Below are 16,013 nucleotides of genomic sequence, written 5' to 3'. Positions count from 1 at the left end.
ACATTCAGGTATACTGATGTGGGTGGTTGTTACGAAGGACAGAAGGAGGACGTTGAGGACGTTATGGATATTGCACCTGTTGTATGCACTGTGCCACTACATCATGACACTGAGGATGATAATTTATTGAATGTAAATCGAACACAGTTGTACAACTTGGTTATTCCGTTTAAACGTCCTTGGAGGTAATCAATTTGACAATTATTAAATTTGATTTATTAATACTGTGATGACTTCTCACCAATGATGACTTCTCACCAAGTACTTATACAGCAACAATGTAAGATTAACCAAAGAACTTTATAAAAATGAGTAACAGAACAACATCCACTTGGGAGACGTTTCATACATAACCAAATCCATCCACAAACATCATCCATGTATTAAACATTCATTCCACTGAAAAATGCAAAAAATAAACCAACCTTAAGTGAAGACGACGTGTGGCGGTTGGAACAGAGACGATTGCCTAAGGTGTGGGTGGGACTGACAACCCGGAAAACCCCTCTTTTTGGTCCACCGAACAGCCCACACTCCGGCGAGACTCCGACGAACCTCCCGCGGCACTCCGGCAGCACTCCAGGACAGGGATGGAACCACCTGGGACGAAGCGACACCTTCAACGCCTCCCTTAGTCGCTGGGCCGGAACGGACGAAACACGATGTCGTGTTCGCGTCGAGCGCTCCACGTCGGACCTGCGGCGCCGTGAAACGGAACGGGCTGGAGGGTTCGATCTCTCCGACACGGCCTTCAACGTTGAACGGCGACACTCCGGCAAGCACTCCGTCTCTCTCTCTTGCTCGTGAACCCTTTCTCCAACTCTCTCGTCTCTCTGTCTAGGTCACAGCATCCGACCCAATGTTTGCGCCGTTTTTCTCTCTACAAAGTTCGAAAATCAATGTCAAATTTGAAACCCAACTTCTACTCTGCCCGTCCCTTGCCACGTCACATTTCAGCAGCTTTTCTCAAATTTCAGCAGCTTTTCCCATCAAAACATGGACCGCTCACATGCCGACACGTGTGATGTGTCTAAATGTTATCAAATTAAGTTGTTCGAGTATCATTTTCCTATCGAATGCACATTAGAAGAACACCAATCAGACCACTAAGACCTCTATTACAAAACTCAAGCTAAAATCTATGAAAGAGAAAAACTATACAAGCTATATGGATACAAGGCTAACTTTACACTCCTAAACTTAATTCACAACGGCACCATTTGTTGAAAGGCTTTTTCGTCGTGCAAAATGTCAACAGAACCAAATCCCCACTAATGAAGTAAAGGGCTGACCAGGGAATCAATCAGCAGACTTGGCAAAAATTAAGTTTAGAAAATGTAAAATTAGGTCCTGTTTTTATTTATTAACTAACTACTTATTGCAAGGTGGGGACACTTTAAAAGAAAACAATGAAACTAAAAGGAAAGAATTAAAGACTCTAAGCTAAAGAAACCTAAGCTAAGATGAGGAATTAATGCAACTAAAAGAAAACTGTAATGGCTAACTATACAAAAGAAACAAACAACCAAATTTAGAAATTCAAAACTAAATCAATGCATATTACATACTTCATGTTCCATCCTAGTAGTATTTAAAGCTTGGGCGCACATCTGTTTTCCGGTATGAGGGGATAGAAAATGATATATCCATGCTACTGGAAGATTTCAAGTAAAGATTTCACCAGTAATCCCCACAAGAGCATTTTCCATCCTTGAAATGATGAAACCTTTTGTTATCTCTAACAATTAATTCCCTCCCAACAATCCTGGACATGATCTTGATGGCATTGTGGCAGTCACCACAGACACGAAGGTTCTTGATGATTCTAAGAGGTGTTCTTGGTGGAGTACTAATAAGGCCATAGGCAATTGCTAGACGTTCACTGTGGTAGAGCAAGGCTTGCTCCTTTGCTTCTTGATCAATGTCATGAAGAACATATCTTGTATCAGGAACATATCCCGCATCTTTCATCCCACTCAAGGCCTTCAACTTTTCATCATCCTTGTAAAGAGTAGGATTCTTATACTCAATAATTCTGTTCCTTCCATCAAGCATGCTAATTGCAGTATACTTCTTCGGAGGTGGAGTGGGGATCTTATTCACAACAGCCTTTGATGGGTCAAGACTAACCATCAACTCTTCAACATAGTCTTCAAGATCAACGTCTCCATGAACCCGAGCATAATGCTTCAGTTTCTCCCATACAGTTACAGTGGGCTCAAATGGCAATTTGGCAATAAACTCCTCAGCTTCATTGAGATATGCAGATTGTCCCAGAACATCCAAAAGCCCCATGTAGTGCTCCACCCCAGGCTCTATTCCCCACTTGCTTTTCATTGACTCAAAATGTACATAAGCATCCTCCACAGCCTCTGCACTGGCACAAGCTGACAACACAGCAAGCAAAGTCTCTGAAGTAATCTCCAAACCCAGTTCATTCATCTGCTCAAACAACTGCAAGGCATCATCCCCATTGGTGTTATTTGCGTAACCCCGCATCATCAAGAGCCAAGAATCCATATTCCTGCTGGGCATATGATCGAACACCCTACGAGCATCCGTCATGCTTTTACAATTCCCATACATTTCAATCACCTTGTTGTTGAGCATGAGATCACTCCTAAAAGAAGACTGCAGAAAGTGGTCATGGGCCTTCTTAGCATCTTCAAGGGACTTGGATTGGCCACACAAGTCAAACAGAAGATTGAAGCAACCAGCATCAGCTTTGACCCCTTTGTCCATCAACTCTATTGCTTCTTTAACATTACCCTCCTTGCACAAAAGTGCTAAATCAGTGATTGAAGGAGGTGGCGGTGGAAGAGCAGGGGAGGCTTGTCCTTGAATAGATGTTTGATTGTTGTTCAGCTGGTTACTAGGGTTTTGGAATTGGTTAGGGTTTGGGAACCCCTGAGTCCTAGGGCTCCACGGATTCGGGGTAGCAGGGTTTTGATTGTTCCATTGCTTGGGGGAAGTGGATGGGCGTAAGTTAGGATTTTGAGAAGTGGGAGTTTGAAAATTAGGGCTTTGATGGGTTGGGGATTGAGGATTCCACTGATCATGGCCATGTTCTGGAAGTGGAGGAGGCACATTATGTTGACGAGGTTGATGGTTATGATGAAGAAATTGATTGGTCTGTGGATTGAAATGTTGAGGCTGATGTTGCTGCCATTGTTGAGGCTGAAAGTGTGTAGGATCAGAAGGTGATTGTTGTTGGTTTTGGTGGGAAGGGAATCTTTGATAATGGTGTGGAAGAGCAGAGGTGCTTAGAAATTTAGTGGTTAGGGTTTGGGTGTAGTAGTTGCCATGGATAAGGTGTGTCCGAAGCTTGAAGGAGGAAGAAAGCATTGTTGTACGCGGAGAAAATGGAAGAAAACCTAAGGAAGAGGTGTTCTAGGGTTTGGTGCTTCGAATGAACTCGTGAAGTAGAAGAAATACCTTGAGGCGCGAGACGTACTTGAAGAGAAATGAAGTTTCTCTAGGCCGTGAGAAGCAGAAGATACGAAAACGAAGATGAGGTTCCTGCGAGGGAGAAATGCTCTCGCGAGAGAAGATGTTGATGTGGCGGAGCGAGAGCGCGAATCACAGATGAAGATGTGGCAACTGAGGCGCGCCACGCAAATGAAGCGAAATAATGAAGGAGAGCGCCGTGGAGGAGAGAGAAAAGCTATGGAAGCACGAATGGAATAAATCTTGCTTCGTTTCATTCTTCAACTACATGGTGGAATAATATCACCTTTCTCTAGAAATTTAGTAAGTACTTTTAGTCATTATTACTTGAATCATCATATCTACTATTTATCATCACATAATATTAAATTTTTTTAATTCTAATGAAAAACATAGCAAAATACACAAAGAGATCATTCAATAATTCTCTAAATATTTTTCAAATCCTCACAATACATAGTCTAATATCAAGTAGTAAGACAATAGTTTTAGCTCAATAGAATCACTATAAAAAATATAAAAAATATTTTATAAAATTTAATTTATAAAAATTTCATTTCTTTATTAATAAGTAATTAGATATTTTGTATTAAATGATTTATTAAGAGGGCTTGCAAATGCTCACAGGGAAATATCTATAAATAAATAACGAACTTTAGAAAAAAAATTAAAATTTAAATATTTGATTTGATGAAACAATAACTAAAATTGTGAATTTTCTAAATACAATGGTAAATTTTTTTTAAGTAAAAAAGACAATTTAAATTAAGCCAAATAATCAAAAGTATGTATACCTAAAGACGCAATCAAAAAATATATTAAATGCGAATTGATAGCTATATTAGTTAAATTGTTCCAGGAATGGTTTTTAACATTGACACGATAGCACAATGGGAACAACAATGCCGACAGTGTTTTTATTTTGTTCAAGTGACAGCAACGTAAAGTAAAAATAACGACTACAAATATGTATAGCTTCTTTTTCGATTTATATGATCAAAACTTTTGTTTCTTATTTTATATAGATCAAAACTTTTTCGACTACAAAATTTTAAAAAAATTCATTTAAATAGTAAAATTGGTAAAATAATTATTTTAATTTAAAAAACTTTTATTTAAACGATAAAATTAAAAAATAAAGATAAATATCAAGAAAAGGAATAAATATAGATTACTTTCTTCCATATATATATATATATATATATAATTATGTTTTTATTTTATCCTAAATTATATTTTAAAATTAAAATTAATAAAATTGTATATTAAAAATAAGGTTTAATAGGTTCGGAAGTCCCTATATTTGCGGGTTCGTTTCAATTGGGTCCTTCAATTTTGGAAGTGATCAATTGAGTCTCCATCACCGACCTAATTTAATATTTTTAATAATTTCTAATTATATTTTCATTTATTAATATATTTAACAATTAAAAATGTTAAAAATTCATCTATACAGCTCAAACGGTGTCACCTGGATGCCATCTATATTTAACGAAAATGCTATTATTGAATCAAATTGACCGAAATTAGGGACCCAATTGATCACTTCCAAAATTAGAGGACCCAATTGAAACGAACCCACAAATATAGGGACCTCCGAACCTATTAAACCTAAAAATAATTACAAAGTTCAATCGTTTTGATGAATAAAGCTTCCCGAGACCAATCTTCGGAGCAAGATCAGATAACTTTAAAATGTAGCTACATTTATTATTTGCTAACTTCAGTTCCTAATTCATTTAAATTTTAGTAAGTTTTGATTTATATTCTTGTATTCTTTAATTCATAAAATTTGAAATTATTCTTTTTAATCTTTATAGAATATATGATTTTAGATTTTAGATTCTATAAACTACTATTTTTAAATTTCATATCTTTAATTTTTTAAATAATTATTTTAAATTTCTAATTTATAGAATTAAAACATTTTTTCTGAGTACCTGACCAGCAGAACCAAAACGATACATAACGGATTAGACTTAATGGCAAAATCGAAAAAACCCCAAATAAATATCTTCTGACTTTAAAAGGAGTGTACCACGTAATCAAGAGAGAGAAAACGAGAAATAAACGTTCTAGAGAGAAGGTAGAACATAGAGCTCTGCTAGGGTTTCCACCTCCACCACAAATGATCAGAACCTCCGTACACCGGAGCAAAACACAGAGATCAACAACAAGGCACTTACAGAGATACTCACAAGTACTGTATTATTTCTCAGAATTTTTATTAAGTGTAAAAGTATGATTTACAGCATTTTATACTCATAAACTGAACTGCCTGTAACTGAAAAACTTAAAATGTTTTGTTTATTCTAACATAACGCTCTCTCCGTTGTCATTTGAATTTGGTGATGACCAACATGAATCGAAAGCAACTCCACTGACCTGATCACAGCATTTGAAGCGAACCAAAATAAGGTAATATTCATGAATCAACAAGGCAATTTAAGGTATAAGTAACTACTACAGCTTATAGTTTTTCATGTCTGAAAATTAATTAGTTTGGTTTCTTTAACCTCTGAGAACAACCAGAACAAATCACGACACAACCTTTCTTCTAGTTTCCTTGATTTTAAATGGAAAAAGAAATTCAGGCCACACATACATGATATCTTCATTAAAAAGACTATTGACCACATGAATTGAGAAATAAGACTTTTGTATTTGATGGAGTTTGAAAATATAACTTAAAAGTTCATTCAGGGATACACTGTAGTGACAAACCTACCGTGTTCAACACAACTACATCATAAATGGTTGTCTCAATTTACAAGAATAATTTTGTACCCGAATAAGTGAGATAATTTATGTCGATAAATTTGTCTCAATCGCTCATAAAGAACTTGTAATTGATCAATCATAATTATGAATTATTCATACCCAAAACAAGAATGTTTATGGGCAAATGGCACAGACAACCAACTATGACTGTGCAATTTAAATGCAAATCGGCCAGGAGATAAATAGGTGTGCTCTTACGTATTTTCGTACAATCAAACAATCTTGAGAACCTCATCTTTTACCTAAACTCTATAACTTCATAGTATGTTGAAGGGTCAAACTTATCAAGATACTGCAGAATAATTCAAAAAAAATACCTGCAGCTCCAAGTTTTCTCCACTGGCGATAGGATATGAAAAATGGAATACTAAAAACCAAAGAAAAAATGGTTACTAATCTATATGAAGTCAATCATGAAAATTTATCTTTCTTATCCATTGGCCTTGATATTTGGAATGTTTTTGTAAAAAGCATTTCATGAGATACATATGTTTGTTATGAATGAAAGGGCATTCACTTCAAAATAAAATAAAAGAATCTTAACTAAATATTATTGAAAATTGGTTGAGATATTTACAGAATTGGATCATTGTGACAAAATAGTCATGAAGGACTCTAACATGTGAATATAGGAAGTCATGAAGAAATTAAGATGACAACATGCAAATCAATAAATTCACCAACTCAAGGGAGATTGAAACTGCATGCGTATTGAAAAATATCAAACTTCACCAAAACAAGAGATATCAAAGAGTATAACAAGAACACTTTTACGCATTTTTTTCTACTGAAGCCTTCTTCAGGGCAATAAGATAAGAGCACAAGTGTCTTATCTCCTGCAAAACAGTACAAAAATCTTTATTAAATTTGAAGGCAGAAAAGTGTCCTCTACAAATGGTGTAATTTTATTTTTCCATTTTCCCAACTTCATTCACCAAGAACCATTTTCGCTCGTGGCATACAAAATATAATTATATTCACATTTTTAAAAGCATAAAAACCTTACCGATTACTGAACCAACCTGTTATTAACCTTTTACTATGAATAGAATGAATGTCTAGCACTTTTACATCATAAAATTGTAAAGGCTATTACAATAGATGCAACTTACAAAGTAAAACATGATGAAGGTAAAAGCAGCAAGATATATGATGAAGAAAGCATAAAGCATTGATAAAGAAGAAGAAAGAAGATGAAGTGCAGGAAACGTACACCCAAAAGAGAAAGAAAACACAGTGAATTGAAAGCTGAGAAATCCCTAGCACAGTCAGAAGAGTAGCAGCGTACATTAAAAGGGAAGAAAAAAACAAAGAAAAAGGAAAGATAAAAGGAAGTGGGTTGGGCTTCCAAAACAGGCCCAATAGTAACAGCTTTCATCTCCGCTCAAGCTGGGAGTAGATATCAGTCATACCCATCTTGGAATGAAGGTATTTAAACGTAGCTACAGCAAGAGGTTTCGTGAAGAGGTCAACTGCTTGTTGAGTTGTAGAAATGGGAAGCAACTTCAAGAGGTCATTGTTGATTTTGTCTCTTACAATGTGGCAGTCTATTTCTATGTGCTTGTTGCGTTCATGGAACACCTGATTTGAAGCAATCTGAATAGCAGAGCGATTGTCACAATAGACAATAGCAGGTTGAACAATGGATATGCGAAGATCTTGAAGGAGATAGGTCAACCATTGTAGCTCACAAGTGACAGTGGCTAGAGCCCGATAATCGGCTTCTGAAGAACTTCTAGAAACAGTTTGTTGTTTTTTGGATTTCCAAGAGATGATAGAATTACCGAAGTAAACGGAATATCCAGTATGGATTTTTGGGATTCAGGACAGGTAGCCCAGTCGGAATCACTATACGCTTTGAGCTGATTTATGCTTTTGTTTGGGAGGAATATGCCATTACCAGGACTGCCTTTGAGATATCGAAGGATGCGATTGGCAGTTTATTGGTATAGGGTGGTAGGAGCGGAGACAAACTAGCTGAGATTGTTAACAGAAAAAGTGATGTCGGGTCTGGTGTTGTGAGATATATAAGGCATCCGATGAGTCTGCGGTAGGATGATGCGTCTTCATCAATGAGGAGGTCTCCTTGACTGGTTAACCGAGAGGGAAGTGCCATAGGTGTGGGCATTGGGGCAGAATTTAGCATTCCAACTTTTGTAAGGAGATCAAGGGTGTATTTGCATTGACAGAGATGAATGCCAGAACTATTCCGGGCAACTTCCAAACCGAGAAAGTAAGTGAGATCACCCAAGTTTTTGATGTGGAAGAGATTACCAAGAGAAGTGGTGATGTGTTGTATCTCGGTAGCGTTGTTTCCCTAAAGAACAATGTCATCCACGTAGATTAAGATCACAGTAGTATAACAGGTATCATGTTTCAGAAAGAGAGAGTGATCAGCATTAGAACGTATGTCATCCCTTACACGTGTATACTGTCAGCATTCCACGTAACACCCTTCTTAACGACGTTTTTTCAATTTGACGGCAAGCCTCTATTTGATTCAATTTTACAAAAATAAGGACCCAATTGAGACGCCGAAAAAGAAGGAGACCTATTTGAGATTCTGGACGAAAATAGGGACCTATCGAAACATTAAACCTATTTGTTAAAAGAAAAGTCGAAAGTTTGTCAGACCATTGTCGGCCAACTTGTTTCAGCCCATATAAATATCTTTGAAGTTTGCAAACTTGATTTGGCTTGTGAGTAGGAAGGCCAAGAGGAGGTTGCATGTAAACTTCTTCATGTAAGTCTCCATGCAGAAATGCATTATTGACATCAAGTTGCTTTAAGATCCATTGGTTAGAGGCAGCAATGGCAAGGAGAAGACGTAAGGTAGTTAATTTGGCAATAGGTGCAAAAGTTTCAAAGTAGTCAAGACCTTCAAGCTGAGTGTAGTCTTTAGCAACAAGGCGGGCTTTGAATCTATCAATGGTCCCATCAAATTTATGTTTTATTTTATATATCCAATGGCATCCAATAGCGGTTTTTCCTGGAGGAAGGTCAGTAATGATCCACGTTTTATTGTCTTCTAAAGCTTTGAGTTCATCATGCCTGGCTTGGGTCCACTAAGGTATTTTAGACGCTTCCTTGTAGGTGCGAGGTTCAGTTGTGGAGGAAATAGATAGAATGGTGTGCCTGAAATCAGAATAGAGCTTGTTGTAAGAAATAAAATCAGTAATAGGATATCTAGTAATGTTATTAGTTTGGAAATCCGTGAGGTATGGAGGAGGACGTTTGGACCGGGTTGAACGTCTGATGATGTCATTGTGTTCATGGACATTGGAGATATCATCACTGAAGGCATTAGTAGGGTCGAGATCAGTAGTATATTGGATGTCTGTGGTGTCCTCATCAGTGTTCGTGATGGGATCATTGGGATTTGGTACAAGAACACGATTATTAGGAAAATTAACATTATCATAATCATGATGATAATTATGTGGAATAGGTAGGGAAAGAAAGTTAGAATCATGAGTATTATTGTAAGAGGAACTTATGGAAAACAATCTTCATGAAACATCACATTACAAGAGATATCTATCTTATGATTTTGTAAATTAAGAAATTGATAACCTTTTGTGTGTTGTTTGAAGCCAAGAAAAACACCAGGAACAGCCCTTGCATCCAGTTTCTTCCTGTGAGCAATTAAGGTGGAAGCATAGCAAAGACAACTAAACACACGTAAAACAAATATATCATAAAGTTTTCCATTCAATTTTTCATATGGAGTATCATTGTGAAGTAAAGGAGTAGGCATGCAGTTTATTAATAGGGTAGCATATTCAGCAGTAAAGCACCAGAAAATAGTAGGTAAATTAGCTTGAAATAAGAGGGAGCGAGTGACATTTAACAAATGTTAATGTTTTTACTCAACAATGCCATTTTGTTGAGGAGTTTCATTAAAAGTGGTTTGATGGTTAATACCTTTAAGAGAGAAAAAGTTATGCATGGCAAATTCAATTCCATTATCAATGCAGATGGTTTTTATAGTGGTAGAAAACTGATTTTCTACATTTGTAATAAAATCAGTGATAGTTTTTCTAACAATTGATTTATCAGTCATGGGTATCAACCAAGTATATTGGGAGAAATCATCCACAATAGTTAAAAAATACTTAAAACCACGCATAGAAAGAACATTACAAGGGCCCATATATCCATGTGAATAAGATAAAAAAAATGTTCATTGAATTGGAATTGCTATCATGAAAAGGTAACTTTTTCTGTTTGACACGATGGCAAGTATCATATATCTATGTGGGATGATGAACAATGAAAGGGTATTTAAGTTTGAGACTATGCAATCTAATATCAGAAGGATGTCCTTATCTTAGATGCCATAGGCCAATATTTTTTGCAACATTGTTAACAAAAATGACAGTAGGCACATTGGAGGAAAAATCTGAAACATATAGGCCATCAATGAGTTTAACTATAGAAATATTCATTTTGGTTTGAATGTCATGTATGATACAACCATGTAAAGAAAATATCAATTCAAAATTATTAGAACGAATCAATTTAGATATAGGGATAAGGTTAAAAGAGAATTGTGGGACATAAAGAACATCAAAGAGTTGAATCTTATGATTAAGATTAATAGTTCTTGAATGCTCAGAATAGACAATTGTACCATTGGATAAGGCAATTTGAACAGGTTTAATTCTTTTATAAGAAGGAAAATTTTATAAAGAAACATTTATATGGTTTGTAGTTCCAGAATCAAGAATCCATTTATTTTTAAGAGACTTAAAAGTAAGAGTAGGAATGATATTACCTAAAGAAGATCGATTTGCTGAAATAGAATCGATGGGGTGAACTTGAGCTGAAGTAGACGAGTCACTCAGATTGTGGCTTTTGAAGAGATCTGTCAGAACTTGAAACTGTTGTGGTGTAAGACGAATGGAATCAGCATTGTCGGAATTACTATCTTTGGTATTTCCATGGTCTTCTGTTAGAATAGAGGTATGATGAATTTGAGCACTCTTGTTGTAGAGTTTATGTCCTGAAGGATACCCATGTTTCTTATAACAGATCTCCACCGTATGACCGCTTCTATTACAATAAGTGCAATGTCTTTTGCTAGCATGAGTGTTTATGAGACTTTTGTCTTTATTAGGAAAACCATTCTTACGATTGCAGACAGTTTCATTGTGCACATACCTGCCACAATAACTACAAGTGATGGAAGAGGCTGAAGCAGTGCAAGCGGTGGCATTATTAGAATTATTGTTATCTTGAATCTTGGCCACAACAATAAGATTTCCAAAAGATAGTTGTCTTTCTTGTTGAGCCACTAATGAGAAGACCTTGGTGATGTCCGGAACAGGATCCAAAAGAAGCACATGAGAAATATCATTGGCAAACTGATCATTAAGCCCTCGTAAGAACTGCATAACTTGATCTTCTTGCTTTCTTTGTTTCACAATGTTCAAGACTCGACAATCACAATTAGGTTTACAGGAACAAGCAGGTTCTGGCCAAAAAATTTCAATCTCATCCCAAAGAGTTCGAAGTTTAGTAAAGTATTCAGAGATTGTAAGATCACCTTGATGGAGGGTGGCGATATCAAGTTCAAGTCTCGAAATGCGGGATAAGCTGCCTTGAGAAAACCTATTCTTTAGATCATTCCAGATCTCTGAAGCTTTGTTCATCCATATGATACTTTGACGATTGCTCATGGAGACGGAATGGACAAGCCACGACACAACCATGTTATTCCCCCTAATCCAGGCAGCATGTTCGGGTTTATCTGCTTCAGGTGGACGAACATTATCAACCACGAACTCAATCTTGTTTTTAGTACTGAGAGTAGTCATCATTGATCGACTCCAAGAATGGTAGTTGATGTCGTCAAGAAGAGGCGTGACAAGGTGATGAGTGCATATTTATGCCCATGTTTATGCTTTAAAATTTAAATTTTTGATGAGATATTTGTGCTTAAATGGTTGATTTAAAGAAGATTTGAAATGATTGGATTGATTGTGTTTGGAAATAAAAGGGGCATAAAAAGTGTGTTTTAGAGCATAAATTATTCTTGGATGTTCTAATGTTTGTTGATGCAGCTAAAATATAAGTTTTGTTGGTCCAAAATGCAATTTAAGGCCCAAAATCAGATTTTATTTGATAAATAATATACAAATGGGCCACACAGATAGTTTTTACCCTTGCACCTCCTATATTTCCTTACATACACCTCTTTTTTCTTAACCAAACCCAAACACTAAGCCTTTTCTCCTACATCCCTAAATTTTACTACCCATACCCCTCCTACCACTAACTAGTAAGACTTCACCAGATCATGTCATGTGGCAGTCCACCATTAACAGATTGAACCACCCAGATGATACCACATCACTGATCCTTTCACTCAATAGTGAACCAATCAGAACACGCCACCTCAGACCTAACACATGAGCACAATATTCTCCACAGAAACCCTAGTCGTCGCTCTACCGTCAGCCGCCGCCGAGAAACTGCGCCGCCGCGCCGCTCCGCCACCAACCTTAACGTCATCCTTGTGCTGCCAACTCCATGACGCCGTGAATCACCACCGTCAACCTTCACCTCCGCTGCCACGCCGCGACAATCTTGCACGGCCACTATCTTCCTCGCGAGATCCGTCGCCGTCCTCCTACGCAACGCCGCCGGCCACCACGAGTCTTCCGCTTGCACAACAATCATAAATCCCGATTCTGCCATGGACGCCATCAACGAGCATCATTGCCGCAAGACCTCCGTCGCGCACAGCCGCTCTCCTCCATTCGTGCCAACACCTTGTCGCTCCGCAATCGTGCCACCATCTTCACCATCAACACTCAGACGCGAGTTCTTCCCGCTGCCACACCGCAAGGCCGCCACAATCTTCATCTTCTCTGCCATGAACACACCCTTTTGCCGTGTCACATCCTCGTCGTCATCTCCTTCGTCAAACCCTAGGGCATCAATGTCGTCGCTGCTTCAAAATCCAACATCGTCATCGCCAAACTCGAAACACCATCATCTTCTCCTCCCTCGCGTCACCACCATGAACTTCTCCTCCATTGATCATGACGCATCACCTCCAAGAAGAAACCAAATTTATAAACCAGAAAGAAATCCAATTCAGAAGCCGTGAGCCATCTCCATTTGAAAATCCTGGTGCGAGAAGCAAAGAAGCGTTTTCGATTCACGGTGCAACGCAGGTCGCATTACAGCACAGAGAAAGCCCTTTCCCCCAATCTGCAAAACCCTAATTTTGGGTGGGAAAGGGGCTGACACGTGGCGAGTTCCCATTGGCCACGACCATATGAGTCAAACCTGGTCAACAAGCCTTCTCTGGTCAAAGTCTGGTCAAACAGGGACTTCTGGTGCAATTTTGGGAAATTCAGAAGGGGCTAAAGTGCAGATAGAGGAAATTTCAGCGGCATTTATGCAATTTTGGAAAGTCAGAAAAGCTAAGAGATAAAATTCAGTTGTTGAGTTAATTTAATTTGGAAATATTAACAGAAAATATCTTCTAAATAATGTTATAATCTTTTAGTTATTTGGAAGATATAAGATAAAAGATTCTATCAACTGAATATTCAAAGTCCAAGCCCAATCAAGTCCTATATAAAGAGACCCAGGGGAGGCAGAAAAGGGACTTTACTTCATTCATTCATTCACCACTTCTCTCTCTTTCTCTTATTTCATCTTGTATTCAACTCCATTCATGGAGAGCTAAGCATCTAGGGCTATTCTGTTGTAATTCCATTATGGATTCTGAGGTTAGATTGAGTTAATGCAATTGTTTATTTTGATTATTGATTTAAGTTGTTCTCTCTCTATGTCTTTCATCTCTCTATCAAATTAAAAGTAAAGATTTTTGCATCATAATGTGTTTGAATCTACATGCATATTGATTATACGAGTTCTAGGGTTTCTAGGTTTAATTGAGAATCTACTTTGATTTAATTTAGGAACTTTCATATGATTAATTGGTTTTTACTATCACTTGAGAATGTACTTTGATTGGTAGTAATAATTTCAACTATAATCAATTGAGAATTTACTTTGATTGATTAGTTTTTAATTTGGTTAGGAGATTTAAGAATAGACATGATTAAACACAATAGGATTTGATTGAGAATGTACTTTGGTTGAATTCATTGTGAACAATCTAGAAAGCTTTTGCATTTGATTGAGAATTTACTTTGGTTAAATGCATGATCACCCTCAAATTAATTAAGAATGTACTTTAATTAATTTGAAACTTAAATAATAATCAATTGAACAATTATCTGTGAATAATCGATGATGAATCTATCTTGGAAAAGCAGTGAAATTAGGGTATTTAATTATAATCGTTTTTAAGTTTCTTATTTGCTCTTTTAACCTTCTCCAAACATCATTTTTATTCTTGAACATTGCATTGCATTCATAAGATTCAAATATTAAAAGGCAATTCTGTATTCATTGGGAGACGACTCAGGGTTACTTTAACCCTATCTACTTTCTTGAATACTACTTGGCAATACTGAAGTTGTCTTGAAAAGTAGTATTAATTTGATAGCTTCAACGACAGCCTATCAAATTTGGCGTCGTTGCCGTTGAGTACGGTTAGTATTTTGAATATTTTAATTCTCATTTTTTTTTATCTTTATTTTTTTACGCACATACATTTAATTTAATTTGAGTTATTTTGTAGTCTTTAGTTATTCTTGTTTTAGCAAAAAAAGTCTTTGTTCTTGTTTTAATTAAGAATTTCTCTTGAGAAATACTTGAGGCTAGTTTGAATACACTCTGGCTAGGAAAGACTTGATACTGAAGTTGTCCATTGTGACGCACCTCTCTTTTCAGGGAGTGGATCCAACAAGTCTCTCTTATCTCTTATTTGAAATCTTTCTCTAAAGCAAGAACAAAAGAAAAAGAGAAGTGGCAAAGAAACAACTTCAAGCAGATTGCGTAGTGCATGACCAGAGCTAACCCGGATAAATTTTATCAAATTAACCCGGAAGTCGAAAGGAATTTGCATAAGCTGCGAAGAAGTTTGAAATTTGAGTGTTCTACTGAGGGAACACTTCTTACATCTGAAGCTATACCACCTTCATTATCTCCAGTTATAAACATACCATCTAATCCCTAGCACAGTCAACAGAGTAGCAGCAGCGTACATTAAAAGGGAAGAAACAAACAGAGAAAAAGGAAAGATAAAATAACATGGTACAGACATGAAACCTCCACTCTTTTTGCCTAAATGCAATATACTACTTGTAAGCAAACAGACCCATTAAGCAATTTGACAATGAAAAGTGTTCAGCAACCAACCAACCAACCACACAATACAGGTTCAACAACAACAAAAACCTACCACACTAACGATGCATTGGAAGAGCAACCACGGTGAGAGCTTCACCTACCACAGACGAACAACAACATACTGACAACAAAGCGATGACAACCAGGTACGAAAACCAACAGCACGCGACAACTAAAAGCAAAGATGAATAACAAAGTGAACGAGAAGACAATGAACTAGAAGAAACGAACGAGAATAAGTACGGAGAACAGTGAAAATGCAACACGCGAGAGGGAGGTCGAGAAGAATATCAACATTTTATACATGTTAATGTGATGTTAATGTGTGCGTGAGTGTGATTCATTTTATACTTGTCTGTAAAATAATTTGCATGTATTCCAAGAAGGTTTTGAACTGTGAATGCAATCTTCTGCCCACAACAGCGATATTCAACATACCCAATAAGAAATATGAATTAAAATTGAAAAATTAATTGATTATGGAATAATTAATTTATAAAATTTGA

The 16,013-nt window shown here is 36.8% G+C and overlaps 1 protein-coding gene across 1 annotated transcript; it reads right to left on the bottom strand.

Annotated features, from left to right (window-relative positions):
• Nucleotides 1–281: 281 nt before the first annotated feature.
• On the bottom strand, nt 282–3,719 carry LOC108345901 (pentatricopeptide repeat-containing protein At2g15690, mitochondrial). Its single transcript, XM_052866752.1, has 2 exons — nt 1,569–3,719; nt 282–1,069 (listed from the first exon to the last, which is right to left on the bottom strand). The coding sequence occupies exon 1, from the start codon at nt 3,343–3,345 to the stop codon at nt 1,678–1,680; it is 1,668 nt and encodes a 555-aa protein (XP_052722712.1). The 5' UTR covers nt 3,346–3,719; the 3' UTR covers nt 282–1,069; nt 1,569–1,677.
• Nucleotides 3,720–16,013: the final 12,294 nt, after the last annotated feature.

The sequence above is a fragment of the Vigna angularis genome, chromosome 8 (genome assembly GCF_016808095.1).
Source record: "Vigna angularis cultivar LongXiaoDou No.4 chromosome 8, ASM1680809v1, whole genome shotgun sequence".
In the NCBI taxonomy this organism is placed as follows: domain Eukaryota; kingdom Viridiplantae; phylum Streptophyta; class Magnoliopsida; order Fabales; family Fabaceae; genus Vigna; species Vigna angularis.
Note: the sequence above shows the minus strand (reverse complement) of the source record. Positions and strands in the feature narration are given on the sequence as shown.

Coding starts and splice junctions, on each gene's coding strand:
- LOC108345901 (XM_052866752.1), bottom strand. CDS start 3,345: ATGCTTTCTTCCTCCTTCAAGCTTCGGACACACCTTATCCATGGCAAC.